Below are 15,660 nucleotides of genomic sequence, written 5' to 3' on the forward strand. Positions count from 1 at the left end.
CTGATCTTTTGAGTTCGGATATGATTACAAGATCACTCGCTCCAAAGTGAAAAGTAGATATGCTCCCCATTTCACTTATCTGCGACGCTCACTGAAGGGAGGAATGGGAGGATTAAAACGCACTTGTCAGAGAGAGTTGCTATTTAGGTATCATGAAATGGCCTGGGACGGCAATACTCCCCAGTCTTCAATATGGAGGACCTAGAGCAGCTTTCCACAAATCCAAGTCTCAATGAAAAGTTTTCTAGAAAACACAAGGCAAAAAATCCTAAAATGTGCAAAGTTTCTTTGGCAAACACAGTTGACCTCAGGGCTGTGGCCTAGAATTGTGAATTTTATAGATTAAACATGTCTGAGACCTCAAATCCGAAAGCATCTTTGCAGCTTAGACTCGGTTTACTATTGAGACATGTGCTTTGACAGTGGTAAGTTTAATGCTCTAAAAGAACTTAGTACGTAAACTCATACGTCGACAGTCTGTCGTTGGTGCCTAGGCACATCTTCGCTTTAGACTTCAATAATTCTGGAGCTTGAGTGTACAGATGGTGTTTCTCATTGGACCACAACGGAATTCTAAATCTATTTATGATATTCAAGATGGTGATTAGCCAATGGTATTAAATCTTGTTAGAACAAGATTTCACTTTGTAAATGCCCAGGTTCTTAGGGTTCAAGCGGAGGCTATGAAAGGTGATCCGGTGTTCAAAAGCCTGTAATTTCTGCTTCTATACATCAACCTTGCAACCATTACCTCTTCCTCAAGACATTAGGCCAACCTCTCAAGCCACCGAGCTTTGAGCCTCAATCTCAGTTCAACCAGCCTCTTTTCGTAAAGATTTAATAAAAAACCAATCCACCGCCTCTTAGACTTTCACTAGATTCTTTGTGCCGGAACAAGCTCTCAGCCACAAGTCTCAACTGTAGATAACACTTCGAGCCCACTTTTTGGACATCAATACCATGTTTACTGACTAATTGCTACATAAAAACGCAAATGATGACTTCTTAACCGGCCTTGAGGCGTATAAGATGCTCCAATCCCACGGCCAAGAAAGGTTAGCTCAATTAGACTTTCATCATGTGCGGCGGTCGTCGTTCTACAAGCATGGTCGAACCGGACCACAAGGTGCATGACTCCCATCGATGCAAACAGGGAATAAAAAGGCCAAGTTTCGGGACGTACGAAGCACTTGGAGCATCGGGGACGGCGTAACATGGGTGCAGGCCCCATGTCACGATGTATTGTTATAGAAGTGGAGGGCATTAGCGGGACTTCATTAAGAAGAGATCAACACTGGACAGGAAATATGATAGACCTGCATCCCATTCTCCTAGTTCTTAAAGGCCCCATTGGACAGCTCATCCTCCAAATCGTAGTAAGCCTGAAACTCGCAGTAACAAATCTCAGGATCACTCTCAACATCAAAGTTGAAATTGGCCTCCTCATCGTCAATCAGCACCTTTGGCAAGCCATTCGCCGCCGCAGCCTCAGCGAGAAGCTGAACACGACAGCTCCTCTCCATAGACGTATACAGCCACGCTGCCTCGTCCACGGTTTGTCCAACGGTTAGGATACCGTGGTTTCGCAGGATGCAGCCTTTGCCTTTGGGTCCCATTGCTGCTGCGATGCGGTCTCCTTCTTCACTTCCCAAAACAACACCGCCGTAACTATCATAAACGCTATGCGCATCTCCTCGGAATTTACACACATCTTGCGTCAACATCTCAAGACGCTTTCCAAACACAGACCAAGCTTTTCCATGAATGCTATGACAGTGGCAAATAGCATGAACATCGCTCCTCGCCTTATGAATAGAAGCATGGATCAAAAACCCCGCTGAGTTAGGCGGTCGCGTACGGTTTCCCCCAATGACCTCCCCCTTCAGATTGACAAGGATCATATCGCTGACTTTCAAAAGGCCAAAGTGGCGGCCTAGGGGGTTCGTCCAAAAAGCATCGGTGAATTCGGGGTCGCGCACGGAAATGTGACCGCTTATGCCTTCGACGTAGCCTTCGCGGTGCCAGTGGCGAAAGGCGGCGGCCATATGCTCGAGCTGCCATTGGCGCTGGGAGGCGAAGTTTGGGTGCGTGGGGATGCCGCGGAGGACGACGTCGCCGTGAGACATTGCTTGAAGGGGGGTTTTATCTTTGAGTTCATGGCCGTGAGTGGGTTTGGAGTTGGGGGAGATGGTGAGGGTGCCGCTTTGGGCTTGAATGGTGGTGGTTGAAGACATGACTGATATGAGTGAGGTTGATGATGTTTCTTGTCGACGTTGAATTCTGAGTTGGCTTTTGGTCTTTTATGTCTTTGTTATTCTTCATTTATCATTGGCGTGCGCCCTCTAAATACCCTCTGCTAGTCATGATTGCGGGGAAGCGCCTTGTTCAGATCAAATGGTGCTTATCATAAGCGGGACCGGAATCTTGGCCCGGTTAATGTAGCATCAAATCTTGAGGATGAAAAGCGTCAACTTAAAGGCGTGGACGGCAAATTGCAAGAATTCTTTAGTGAAAAGAGGGCGCATAGGATAAAAATCCAGACCGGATAGATGTTACTTCTTTGAGGTCCGGTCAGACCAATTAGATGCGACGGATCGTCGCCATCGGGTAAACGGCCCGGTCACAAGTCAAAAAGCTTTATATACGAGTCTCAACGCCGGATCATGATGATATCCCGGTTGTGCTCCTCCATTCTCTCTTCGCCTTCCATATCGCACTGTTCCCAAGACGGACCAGTTCGGAAATGAACCGGTTCAGCTCTTGAATACAGTCGATATCATTATCCGTCAAGTCCGCCATCGGCATATCCTGGAACAGTGTTGCGCAGCCCGCTAAGAGATCAAGATCGCTTCGGGCCCGTGGATCAGACTGATGGAGGAGAAGGTTCATGAACAGTGCCATGGCTGCTATCGGTGGATAAATAGCGATATGACTGTTAATGTTAGAATAGATTGAGTAAAGAGGCCTGTTAGACTTACCCAAACATGTCCTCTTGAAGGATATCTATATGTGATTTGAAGATCTGAAGAGTAGTGCGACTCGCCTCGAGAGAGATATCACTACTTGAATGATAAACACTATGTAGATCATCGGGAAGTTTATCGTCTACTCCGTATAGTGCACCGCATCTCCGGACGGCGGTATGAATCATCGTCATTAGGTATTTGTACTCCAGCTGCAGATGGACGCATCTTATTCTTTGAACAAAAGACATATCTGGGTGCAGGAGCGGGTGTTCTGAACTCATAGACCACTTCGGCCTATAAGCCACAGGAATACTTGAGCGCCACGTCTCGAGATCAACATCCAGTTGGCGAACTTGTCCAAGAATCGCTGCATCCAATAGTTTCGAATTGTCCAGCGAGCAGAGAAATAGACAAATCTTTTCTTTGATCTGCGACAAGCAAAGGTCCTGCGAGAAGCACATAGAGTCGTCTTGGAGGAACATCCCACCTTGAGTAGTGCCAACCCGGTCCTGATATACCCTTGCCCAATCATCCGGCAGCGTCAGGTCACAATAGTCCCTCGTCAGACAAGGTGGTCTTCCGTACTTTAGGGCTATATCTTTGTCGAGAATGTAACACAGCCAGAAGAGGTTCCGGATATGTCTTTGCCGACGACCAACTCCAGTGTCTGGCCCGGATGGATGTGCGATGTGGCCTTTCAGATCGTATATAGCACGGCAGGCGTAGGGATGAAGTTCAGCAGCGGCACTCCACTGGCCTGAGAGCAGATGGTATATTTGCTGAAGTGTGTCAGCGCAGAGTACATATTGCTTAGATCAACGTTGACTTACAAGCATGATGACTGTTTGAAGGCTTTCCAGGGTGCTCTGGCCAAGTAACTGCGGCAAATAGCTGTGCGACGCACGTATATAGGCATCACTATCATCAGGTTGCAGCAGAGAGCCCTTCAACCGTGAACACAGAGCCATGAACGCCAAAAAGCACATCTGCGCTGACTGTGACTCGGTATAAGCCGCCGCCAACGTCTCCTTAACAAGCGCGACGTCAATGATGGGGTATAAAAGTCGCCAGGGTGACGTGAAGTACGAATTTAGAAATGCTTCTATCATTTGTCGTTCTGGGAAGGTGAATGGAGGTGATGAGCTACTAAAATAGTGGTTCTGCGACCCAAAGAGACGGAACCCATCTAGGGAGACGTTTTCGCCAATCTTGGAGGATATCCACTCTCGACCTTGGGGGGAATTGATGGGTATGCCCTTGAAGTACCAGTGCTGTCCGAGACATGTCCAGATCGATACCGATACGGCATTTGCGGGATTTTGCTGGAGATATGGTGAGATACAACCCGTGGTATCCTCAGAATTACCTCGCAACGTTGGAAGTGGACTGGCGGCCCGAGTTGCACTAATCTCGGAGCGCATCTGCACAAGAGATGCTTCAAGCTCAGCGACTCGGCTCTCCAGTGTCGCCACCTTCTTTACCAATGCGCCTCTATGGTGTGTCAGCCAGGTCCCTTCTCGTACGTGGTCTCAAAGGAACTTACACCACATTTGGTGTACTATGTGATTCCCTGGTCGTCACGCACTCGATATGAAGCTTCGAGCAGCGTTCACACCGCCCTTCGGGATCTGGCCTGACGCATTGGATCTAGTTTATTCTCGTTAGTCTACGGATAATTCGGGGGCTGAGTCGTGGGGTGCGTTACCTTTCTTTTGGAGCAGCCGTCACAGGCTCGTAGTCTCGGAGGCATTGTTGGTTGAGTTGTTGGCGATTTCCAGCGGAGGAGCGGATTCCGTGGTGGTTTTAATGCGCTGTGGTCTAAGAGGATGAGCTAACTTGAATGTCTCAAGTGCAGCAGGTTCGCTACGCTGATTGGTGAGTTGGTTATTCTGATGGGGGGGCGCGGATTCCGCATGCCCGCTGTGGGGTTACGGCTTTCATTCTCGTGCATGGCACTATTATGTTTATGTAGATCACCTAGCTGCAGTAATGATGGCAAACTTGAAAACAGGTGGACTATGTTCGAATGGCTTGATATGTGGAACCCAACAAAGTAATAGAAGGAGTATAAATAGGGCCCTTACCTCCTATCACTCAGCCGCATTTTCACAACGTCAACTATCTATCGTTTTGCCCTTCAACGCTCACAATGGCTTCTATCAAGCTACCAAAGGCCACCTGGTCTCGCATCACTTCCAGCAAGCGTCTCTACCGTTCCTCTCAGGCTGTCTCTACGGTAGATCAGAAGATATACATCTTTGGTGGCGAGTTGCTCCCACGTGAGCCAGTCGACAACAGAGTCGATGTAATCAGCCTCGATACTCAGGGTACTGCTATACTTCATCACTGCTGAAAGGTTTCTAACATTTGCAGAGCACGGCGCTCAAGTGCTCACGGCTCCCACCAAAGCACCCTCACCTCGAGTCGGCAGCCCAAGCACCACCATCGGAAGCAACATCTTCCTCTTCTCCGGCCGCGGGGGTCTCGAGATGAAGCCCATCGAAGAAAATGGAGCTATATGGCGGTACAACACAGTCGAAAATACATGGGACTCTATCGAGCCCGCTGATCCTTCTGCGCCTTTCCCAGACGGTCGAAGCTACCATTGCATCACTTCAAATGGCGTTGACCAGCTTTACCTCCACTCTGGATGCCCTGAGCAGAACAGACTTAACGACCTTTGGGTTTTTGACGTGGCCAAAATGGCATGGGCTGAACTTCCTTGTGCACCAGGTCCTGCGCGTGGTGGCTCATCGATCGCATTTCACGACGAGAAGTTGTATCGCATGAACGGCTTTGATGGCAAGACAGAACAGGGCGGTGCGCTGGACATCTATGACATTAAGACTAGTTCATGGTCTACTGTTACTTACAAGCCAGATGGTGTTGAAGGTCCTGAAGCGAGGAGTGTCGCAACACTACTGGCGATCTCAGGGCAAAGCAAGACATTTTTAGTGACTATGTTTGGCGAGAGAGACCCTAGCGCTCTGGGCCACGCTGGTGCTGGAAAGATGCTGTCTGACGTCTGGGCTTTTGACATCGAGGGGAGGGCCTGGCAGAGAGTGGAGCTTGGGGACGATGGACCTGTTGCTAGGGGATGGTTTGACGCTGACGCTGTGAGGGATGAAGATGCAAAGGATGCGGTGGTTATACATGGGGGTCTTGGGGAGGATAATCAAAGACTTGGTGATATTTGGGTATTGCGTTTTTAGGCCCGGATTATGATGCGTATCGAAGGAAGCGGTCTCAAGACCAACGCACCATGGGAGCACCAGACCGCTAACTACCGTAGCTGCATTGATCATTGATCATAGTTCTCTGTCTCTCTTGCTAAACGAGCATATAATTAGAGCACCATGACATTCGTTCGAACGAAAAGTACATATTGCATTCCCCGCAAAAATATAAACAGGCCCTAGACTAAAGTTGGCATGCGTGCGCTAGTACAGTATTATGCGTCTCCTATTCGACCGTTCCGCTGCAAGGATATACGCCAGTGTCCCAAAATCATCTTTAGACGGCCGCTTCGTGATAAAGGCACAGCTAACAACCCGGTACCCATCACAATATGGCCGCAGGACAATGGGTACTCTTAGCCCCTGTAAGATCCATACTTCATCTCCATCCGTAATGGAGATAAGAGCGTTGCCAACCCATCCTTCGACGCTGTTAAAATCTGCCTCTGGCCATGATTTCATGCCCACCTTGATTCTTGTAAAGAAGGTCCCATAAACCCTTAGGCAGTACGCTTGCATCTGGTCGTTTGGGTCTGTAATGGTTTCGAAAGCACATTGTGGAGATTCTTGGGGCATGATGCTCCAGATGGGAGGTTGCCTATCCGTAAAGTCCATATCCGCGGCTTCGGTACTGCTCCAATCGGCCACCCAGGAAGGGACGTCAAGATTCTTACGTTGAACCAATCTGGTAGCTTGCGCTAGGACACCTAGACTATCTTCCTTTTCGATTATTGCTCTGGTAGTCATTATCATGACCTCGCTTGCACTCAAGCCACTTGAATAGTCAGGAAAGATGTTGTATCCTGGCGAAGCCAAGCCGAGCATAGCATATACTCGATCACGATCATCGGAAGATTTACAAGATCGAGAGTGTGATAATAGAGTCTTGATGTCCATGCTGCCGCTCCAGCGGATCTTCATCCTCAATGCGTTTCGCACATGGTCGACTTGGCGATGGAGGTCTCTTTCCTGAACGATGTCGTGGATGTGGTCAAGTTGGCAAGCCTCGGGACCATCCATCGGGAGCCCGCTCGAAAGGAGATAAAGAGTCCGGTTCATCAGAAACCATCCGTGTATTTCGCAAAAGTCTTGCAGGACCTTGCTGCACCGCTCCCATGAGGCGGAATAGTGTCCGAACATAAAACTCACTTGTCCAGATACTATGAATTCCTGGCAGATCCAGGCTCGATTCCACCATGGGCTGCTGAGCAGGTCGCAGAATGCATTCCATCCGTTGGCAAACTTGTCGCTGCCGGTGCGGTCCAAGAGATAGTGTAGTACGCGAAACTGTTGCTCTGTATAACGCCTATTACGCTTGCGTCTGGAGGTGTCGGACAGTATGGCCCTTTCAAGGATTGCCCCTTGTGGTTCAGTCCCCTCTTCAGTACCTAGTTCGCCTTCTCTGTTGCCTTGCAATGACCCATCGTCTTGTTGAAAAGTGACAGCGTCACACAGGTCGTTGAACCATTTCAGTCCCTCGCCACTAGTTGGCGATGTCGATAAGCAAGCCAGAGTTCGTTCCGCGGACTGGTAAATCTCCCTCATGAAGCCGACTTGGTGCGACCTCTCACTTAAATTGTGCTGATTGATGCATAACTGATCGACCCAGAGTCGGAGTGGTCCTTGTCCAGACGATTGCATCCAATACTGACGAGCTAGTACCAGTGCATGATGCAAATTCGCAAATATGTTACACCTGACGCCACTTACTCGGATTTCCTTTGTGTCTGTCGGGTCTCCTGCGCAATATGACAGAGCCAGATACTGTTTTCGGGCCTTGGTCAACAACGTCGCAGGCAGTAATTTGCACTCAAGGATACCGTCGCCAGTTTGTGTAGAAATCTCGATAAGTCGAATTTCCTGCTTGCTTTTGTCGAGAATCTGGTACAGGTTCGCTGAATAGAACATGGTATTTTCCGGAGTTTTGAATATATCGAGCCCTGGAGGCGCGCTGTGGACTGACCCCGCCTTTGTCACACTGCTTGTCGCCATTGCGGGAGAAGGAGGCTAAAGGGAACTGTCGAGAACTCAGAATAATTGGCAAGGAAATCTAATGGTCGATTATATCTAAATTGTAGTGAAGATAGTGATTTGTTGATTGTGTTCAGGCTATGCTTGGGTGGGGGGTGCCGGTCCGCCTTCAAATATGCCTCGCAGCCTAACGCTGGCGCAGGTTGAAAGCGAGAATCCGTGGAATCTGATTGGTAGCGCTATCTACTACTCAGGTCAGGTATCGGAAATTCTTGATGTTCCCATCCTCATCGGAAACATCGAGCTCAGCGTCGTTATCCAAGGACCCGTAGATCTTCTCGTTGCGCCTGTTCTCTCTCTCCAGTGCGAAATGCATGAACAATGCCAGAACTACAATAGCGCCACTCATTCCACAACCGATCGCGCAACCCTTGACAAAGAATGGTCTACCCCGATATTAGTTTTGACCTCAGCACATGATCCACAGCTAAGGTAACTTACGAGTCCTCTTTTGGAAACATGTAGCTGCTGAGGAGAGACGAGCATTGCCCAATTATCAGCGTAATGGCAAGGCCGGCTCCCTTCTTCGAATCCCGTCCCTGGTTATTGAGCAACCAGGTGATATTGATACATAACGCCGGGAAAATACCGCAAGCGGCGAGCCATACACCAGCGTATCGGGGACCCGGGCGATGAATATCTTGGATCCCAGCAAGAAGGCCATAGCCGACGGTGGCAATGGCAGCAAATCCCGCAATGACAAACCCACGATTTCCCCACCGATCCGAGAAGAACGCAGCGCCCATACAGAGCAGAAACGCTGTGAAGTAAGCCGGCGCCGTGAGTCCCTGGGCATTGATAGAACTGTAACCCATGGCGTTAACGATCGTAGGAAGGAAGTTAGATAAAGCCGCGAAAGAAAAGTTGCAGCAGAAGTGCATGACAGCGTGGACGTAATTCTTGTAGTCGAGTATTCCGGCCACGATTTGTCTCCAGTTGACCTTCTTTTTGGCGCCTTCAGGACCTTGGACGCGCTGGACGGCGAAGTATCGCTCTTCTTCAGTGAGAAATTTGGCTGTTGCGGGGGAGTCGATGAGGAAGAAGTAGACGATTGGGGCGAAGGCGATAGTGGGTGCGCCCTCTGTATACAGTCAGCCAGTGCGGTCATGCATCGCGAGGATGTCTTACCGATGATGAACAGCAATCGCCATGGTGCTAAAGATCCTTTTATATGGGTGATGCCGTATGCTAAACTTGACGCAAACGTGTTTGCAAGAGGGGACATGCCCAGCAAGATGGACATTCGTAGACCAAGCTCTCTTCTTTTGTATAAACAAGATAAGAAGAACGGCGCACCAGCACCAAAGGTAGCTTCGAAAATGCCCAGAAAAATGCGCGTAACGATCAATTGAGTCATGTTATGAACTGCCCCAGAACACATCGCAGCCGTGCCCCAACTACCTCCTCATCAGCAACAAAATATCATGAATATGCTTATGATACTCACCAAACGCAAAGAATAGAAACATAAATATGAGCAGGGAATATCTTCCAAAGCATAGTCGTCCACTCAAAAAGTATATACGCGATATAGAACGAATTGAGAACCCACGCCCAGTCATCGGAGCTCAGGCTCAACGCCTCTTGTGCACCGGCGGTCTTGGCGTTGCCAATGTTACCGCGGTCGAGGTACGAGAGGACGTAGAGACAGCAGACGACGGGCAGGACGCGACGGTCAAACTGATGATGTCTGTGAGTTAGTGATGTGATGATGAGGGCGTTGGGGACTTACGGCGCGTCTTATTCTTCGGTCCATGTCGGGTGTCGAGAGGAGAGGTTGCGAACCCGTTGAACCCCTCATGTTGTCTGTGCCATCTGTGCTGGTCTTGTCTGGGTCCATGTTGTAAACAATAGTGTCCGACACTGATTATCAACAAGTCTTATCAAGCACTCAATCTCTGGAGACGCGATCTCAACCTCGAGCTCTGTTGTGTTTGCTCAGACATAAATTGTGGAAAGACAGGTGTAACTTGTAGGAAACACGTCGGAGAAAATAGACGGCAATTGACGTAGCTTGCCCCTGGGACCTGGATGTAGATCATTTCCTGTGGATTTCTCCGCAAGGGATCGGCAGTTGGAAAAGTGGGGATTCGGACGGTCCGAGCGGGCGTAGGCTCTCAATGCCGTCCAAGTCTTTGACTCTTTTCCGTGGATTTACTATCGCAGTCATTTAATGTAGCTTTTATAGGTAGTATTGACTGGTTAGCCGGCATCTACATCCATGATCCAGATTCAACAGCTACGGGATCTTCGGGAGTTGTTTCTTTATCTTATTCGCTGCCGGCTGTGATAACGATGGACAAAGTATGCGATCAACTGTTTTTATCTGCAATGATTTGTTACCACGACGTTACGGTTGCTTTGACCAGGCGCATAATGTTACTCAACTCACAGTAGGCTAATTTAAAAAAGTTGCATGAACATCTGAGAATAATGCAATCTTATTAACAATAAGTAGCATGAACCACAAGCATCTGGCTCTCGTATTCGAAGACATAGCTATAGGGTACCCAACTCTCCACCAAAGCGGCAGATCTGGATATCCTTGTCGCCGCGCAACAGGCAAGCCTTGGTGACGCAGCATAAATATGAAAAAGGTCTCGGGTGAGGCAAGTATGGGACCTAAAGTATATCTATCTGCCGCCCGTTTCTCGTTGCTATCACACAACCTTTCGAGGACAAACGACGTGCCCCTGGTCCACCTGATGTTTCCAAAAGGCATCCCAATTCATGAACTCATCAGCGTCGTCGGACTCGTGATCGAATGGACAAAAGAAACGCCTGGTTGTTGACCATACCACATCACAAGCTGGACATCTCACTGCCCCCACAGAACCCTCATCCTTCTCCGAATCCTTCACTCCAGTTGCTGCAACATAATGCGCATGCAACATAGCACCCCTCAATTGACCCGCCAGTTCTTCCAGTGTTTCTTCCTCATCCGCGAGTCCCAGAGCTGAGATCACTGCATCCCATGCCCTCTCCATCATCAGGTCCCAGGTATCTTCCTCCTGCGCCCTATGAGTTTTGTAGCACTCGATCATCATCAACGTATCAAGTATCCTGGCAGATACATCATCCCTCTCTTCTTCCGGGGTCGATGAATTAGACAGAAGTTCCGAGATCCTAAGGCCGAACTTTGTCGCGGTCTCTGGACAAAAGTGTAAGTGCAGAGATGGCCTTTTCTCATATAAATCGAAGAGACCCTGCCCGTCTTGACACTCCATCGCGAATTGCCAGTCCAGAGGGCCAAAGACATTCGACTGAGACGAGGACGGTTCTGAAATGCCCCGACTCATTGAACTGTCATCCGAATCATAATCTGATCCCCAGCGATTCGAGGCACCGCGTCGTTGTTTCACAGAACAGCCTGTGAAGAAATCCTGAAATCTAGTATTGGGGATAGGCATAGCTTTGTACGTCGGGAATTTAGGACCTCCAGGTACAGTCTCGTGTGCGAATTGCGGTTCCCAGCCATAGTCCTTAGGTAGTGAGTGAGCCTGAGATGAAAGGGCTTGGCCAGGACTTATATATCGCGACGTAGCACAGGGAGGCTGAAGTCTCTCAGCTGCGCCGCCCGGGGACAAACCTCTAGCGCGGGATGACATATTGGGTACTCGTTCCGTGTCAGCGTCAGAATTGTATGATTTATCGCCGCATGTCCCAACGGGAAGACCTTTTGGCTTTGATGATGATAATTCTGACACTTCATCCCCTGGGCCATCATCATCGTTACCCATCAGCGCCCGAGGTCCCCGCTCAAGAACGTCGTCGCTGAAACTCGATCTCGTAGACATTCCATCTTCTGGGTAACTGTCGTACCGAGCTCGTGATCTTGACTTTCGGACCACACGGATTACACGTGTTACTTCTGGTGTTAGATTCCCTGCTGGTATGGCGAATCCACGGTTTGCGTTCGGTGGAACCATAGTCTCATCATCAACATCTGCTTGCACATTTTTCCTGCTTTGACCGAACCTTTCGCTGACACTTTCAGAAGTTGTAATGGACCATGGACGAAACAGTCCGGCGGGTATTGGTGGTGCAGGCGGAACATAGGGCCCGACGCTTGAAGGCTGGCCGTCTTCAAGTGCACTAGGTTCGGTGTACGCAGGCTCAGAACCTCGTGGTATAGGAGCTTCTGGAGCATACAACTCATCAGTAGGTGACTTAGCTGCGGCAGCGGCAGCTTCGCGAACCTGGACAAATTCTGTCATAGGTGGCGTTATGTCGGACTGGCTGCCGTCTGTAGTTTCCGTGGGCGCACGCAACAAGCTTTCTTGTTCTTTCCAAGCGGAGTCTTTAGGATACTGAGGGAAATCGTGGCCAATAAATCCTGAGGAACTGTCTTCATAAACGCGCTCTCTTGTGGGTATGAGAACATCACTCGCCGCCTGAGCTGGGGATCCACTAGAGTCCAGGTCTTCGTAAGGGGTCCGCCTAGGTCCCTCATTCGAATGGCAAGAGATCCCAAGACTCCGATTCGCGATGAATTCGTCACGACCACCGGACCTTCTCGCCTCTCCTGGCGTTTCCGGGTCTGTAAGGGTTATACACGTGGGCCTTAAAGAGTCTCCGGACTCATCACTATACCCACCTAAAGAACGTTTCTCAAGTGCCTGAGGCTCACCTCGACTGCTGCCCCCAAATTTAGACGGTAAACCCATTCCAGCTGGTGGCCGTGCTGGTGGACACGGCTTAGGCATAGGAGGTGGTATTGGGATTTCGCCCGCAGACTTGAGGACTCGGGCCGTGGTCAATCGATTTTCTGGAATCACATGATAGTGAGACATTGGTGGTCCAGCTATACTGCTCCTTCCGGCGCTTAGAAGGGGACCATAGGCCATACTGATGACGGAACCGGAGGATGAACCAGCAGTTGAAGTCTCGTCATCACTGACGTTGTTGAGGAGCTCGTCGATGTCTATCTCGTCAAAGAGTGCCTTGTAATGGTTCATCTTTTGCTCCTCCACAGTTTGGGCAGGCTGATTTTCCGAGACAGCTACAAAGCTCGTCCATTTGCTGGTGATGGAATATGTCATGCCAATATTCTCTGCGTTTGCTTTGGCGACTTCTGTTTCGGTTGTTCCACGCTTGATCTGATCCTGTAGATCCAGCAGAACAGACTTGGCTACTAAGCAATGAATTGTGCCATCATTACCTGATACTGTCTCGATAGGAAGTCCATAGGTTTTCTTCTTAGCACCATCTGTTGTCGTGCTTATGGTAACAGTCTTGGGGAGCTCTCCACCGTGACGAAGGTCGATCAAGAAAGAAATTGAGGCGAAGCTGAATGGATGAAGTGATGAAATTGGAAAAGGGGCCTGTATGTATGGGGTCTTGTGACTGTCCGAGGTCTGCTGCTCCAGCATGTAATCAACCAGACTCTTTCGTTCGAATCCGCTACCGAGGTCGATATCGCAACTCCAACTGTTTGGTTCCAGAGCCGACTTTAGAAGACGGTTCAATCGATCATGCCATCTCGGGGTCTGCGTAGTATGGACTACATCACTGTAGCCACCACCACACTCCGCGATACTCTCGACCAGACGATGAGACACTTCATCGCCGATACCTAGGGCAAAGAACCGAAGACTGTCTCCGAATATCTGACGTTTTTTCCAAATGAACTGTATAGAGTCTTCCGGCTCTAGTTCACCATCTGTGAGAATGATGATCTGCGTTGATCCTCTATCCTGAACCCGCCACTTCAAGGTGGACTCCAATGCACGAAGTAGATCTGTTCCTCCCATGTCAGCTTCAACCTGAGACACGTAAGTCTTGGCTTCTCTAATGTTCTCCTTGGTATGAGGCCGCGAAGTCTCCCATAGACCCATTGTTGCTGAGCCCCAGGAGATAACATTGAAGACACATGTAGATGGTATGCCGGAAAGAGCTAGAAGCATTGCTTCGCGCATGACATCGATCTTTCGTGCTCCGGTGTGACGTCTGCCATAGTCTGGTGAACCGTTTGTCCATCCCATAGATGCAGATTGATCAAGAAGGAACAGAATTTCGCCAGTGAATGATTGGGGAATAATGGCGTTCCGGAAGAGATCGTTCGGTCGGATGTGTACCATCATGGCTGCGAGGCTTTTGTCATCTACGGGACAGGCGATGGCTCGAGACTTGATTTGATGGCCCTCGTTCATCTGAACGACAAACACAAAGTCTTTTCTTAGAACGGCTGGCTCAGATACATGGTGCCAAACATAGTAGTTTTTAGGTGCTGAATCCTTTTCTGACAAGTTGAAGTATTCACCAGGCCTGGAACCTTCAAACTGAAGAAGGTGACCTGACTCCTCATCACAACCTTCATGGTTGACTTTCCCATTGTCAAGGACCCGGATCCACAAGTCAAGCCTCTCTTCTGGTACCCTTGATGCTGGCTCCCACTCAATCGGTGCTTTACTGTATCGTGGAGCGATTGACATGGGAATAGTGAGAGCTATGCCCTCTGTCGCTTCCGATTCCATCATGACGACCTTGAGCTCCTGCACGTACGTGATCCTGATCTCCACGGTCGTGTTCGCCGGAATGTTTCCAAGGGACGTCTCAAAGATCTCAGGCGTATGCTCCTCCAACAAGGCTGGGGCTGCCACTTTATCACGCATTGCTTCTTCAAATTCTTTCCGTGCTTGCACCTTCGGCTTGACAACGCCTCTGACGCGGCGCTCATCTCCAATGGTGCATTCGAAAGACGTGATAACCGCTCCATCGTAGAGAGGGAACACGTGCTTGGCAGCGTCGATGATGATGTCAGAAGGATTGTGAAACTTCTGCACCAATTCTGTATGAGCGACCGTACCATCCACAGTCACCGTCAAAGACACACTAAGCATCGGTAGACATAGTGTCACCTCGGGTATTTTCGGCGCCGCTGTTTCTACTTCGGTTTTGGGGTATGGTGATATTGAGTAAGGTCTGTATTCATTTCCAACGCCACGGGTGTCTTTAACCGGCGTGAAGGAGCCAATATCATCGTATGCCTCGTCATAAGGCGCCACCTTCGCTATCCAGTGAGGAAAATGACCGAGGCCACGACCTTGGACCTTTCTCTTAGGCCTTTTCGGTCGGGTTATGGGTATATCGTCACCCCAGCCTCCCTCGGGCATGGCGAGCAAGTTACCTGGGGCCGAGAATATGACACCCGACTTGAGTCGTTGGGTGAAGACGTGGCGGCTAGCCATTTTGCTGTTGACTTACTGATCGAGAGTCGTTAGTATGAATTGTTGAACGTCAACTAGAGTTGTTTAAATGTGATGGAGGTCTGTTCAGTCGTTTTTATCTGTAGACCTGCACTGCTTACTCTGTACATGAAGCATCGCCACCATGCATGTGACTAAAGATTTTCAACCCCCATGTCGCAGCTGCACTCCTTGCCTGAGTAAGACGGGTTTAACATGGGTAGGTGGGTTGCAGATAAT

The 15,660-nt window shown here is 49.4% G+C and overlaps 6 protein-coding genes across 6 annotated transcripts; 1 reads left to right on the forward strand and 5 right to left on the reverse strand.

The window, feature by feature from the left end:
- Window positions 1-945: 945 nt before the first annotated feature.
- On the reverse strand, window positions 946-2,390 carry FVEG_04423 (L-fuculose-phosphate aldolase). The gene has a single exon (XM_018892207.1). The coding sequence runs from the start codon at window positions 2,232-2,234 to the stop codon at window positions 1,332-1,334; it is 903 nt and encodes a 300-aa protein (XP_018748862.1). The 5' UTR covers window positions 2,235-2,390; the 3' UTR covers window positions 946-1,331.
- A 271-nt stretch (window positions 2,391-2,661) lies between these two features.
- Window positions 2,662-4,716, reverse strand: FVEG_04424 (hypothetical protein; the record flags this gene model as incomplete). The annotated part of the gene is made up of 5 exons (XM_018892208.1): window positions 2,662-2,932; window positions 2,979-3,745; window positions 3,797-4,457; window positions 4,510-4,613; window positions 4,672-4,716. 5 exons carry the CDS (start codon window positions 4,714-4,716, stop codon window positions 2,662-2,664), a joined length of 1,848 nt encoding a protein of 615 aa, XP_018748863.1.
- Window positions 4,717-5,083: 367 nt separating this feature from the next.
- On the forward strand, window positions 5,084-6,385 carry FVEG_04425 (hypothetical protein). The gene is made up of 2 exons (XM_018892209.1): window positions 5,084-5,293; window positions 5,340-6,385. Exons 1-2 carry the CDS (start codon window positions 5,116-5,118, stop codon window positions 6,176-6,178), a joined length of 1,017 nt encoding a protein of 338 aa, XP_018748864.1. The 5' UTR covers window positions 5,084-5,115; the 3' UTR covers window positions 6,179-6,385.
- On the reverse strand, window positions 6,294-8,194 carry FVEG_04426 (hypothetical protein; the record flags this gene model as incomplete). Its single annotated transcript, XM_018892210.1, has 1 exon — window positions 6,294-8,194. One exon carries the CDS (start codon window positions 8,192-8,194, stop codon window positions 6,407-6,409), a length of 1,788 nt encoding a protein of 595 aa, XP_018748865.1. The 3' UTR covers window positions 6,294-6,406.
- A 229-nt stretch (window positions 8,195-8,423) lies between these two features.
- FVEG_04427 (hypothetical protein) lies at window positions 8,424-10,073 on the reverse strand (the record flags this gene model as incomplete). The annotated part of the gene is made up of 5 exons (XM_018892211.1): window positions 8,424-8,619; window positions 8,675-9,314; window positions 9,362-9,630; window positions 9,681-9,913; window positions 9,966-10,073. The coding sequence occupies 5 exons, from the start codon at window positions 10,071-10,073 to the stop codon at window positions 8,424-8,426; spliced, it is 1,446 nt and encodes a 481-aa protein (XP_018748866.1).
- A 464-nt stretch (window positions 10,074-10,537) lies between these two features.
- Window positions 10,538-15,423, reverse strand: FVEG_04428 (hypothetical protein; the record flags this gene model as incomplete). The annotated part of the gene is made up of 2 exons (XM_018892212.1): window positions 10,538-10,559; window positions 10,626-15,423. One exon carries the CDS (start codon window positions 15,421-15,423, stop codon window positions 10,894-10,896), a length of 4,530 nt encoding a protein of 1,509 aa, XP_018748867.1. The 3' UTR covers window positions 10,538-10,559; window positions 10,626-10,893.
- Window positions 15,424-15,660: the final 237 nt, after the last annotated feature.

The sequence above is a fragment of the Fusarium verticillioides genome, chromosome 4 (genome assembly GCF_000149555.1).
Source record: "Fusarium verticillioides 7600 chromosome 4, whole genome shotgun sequence".
Classification (NCBI taxonomy): Eukaryota; Fungi; Ascomycota; class Sordariomycetes; order Hypocreales; family Nectriaceae; genus Fusarium; species Fusarium verticillioides.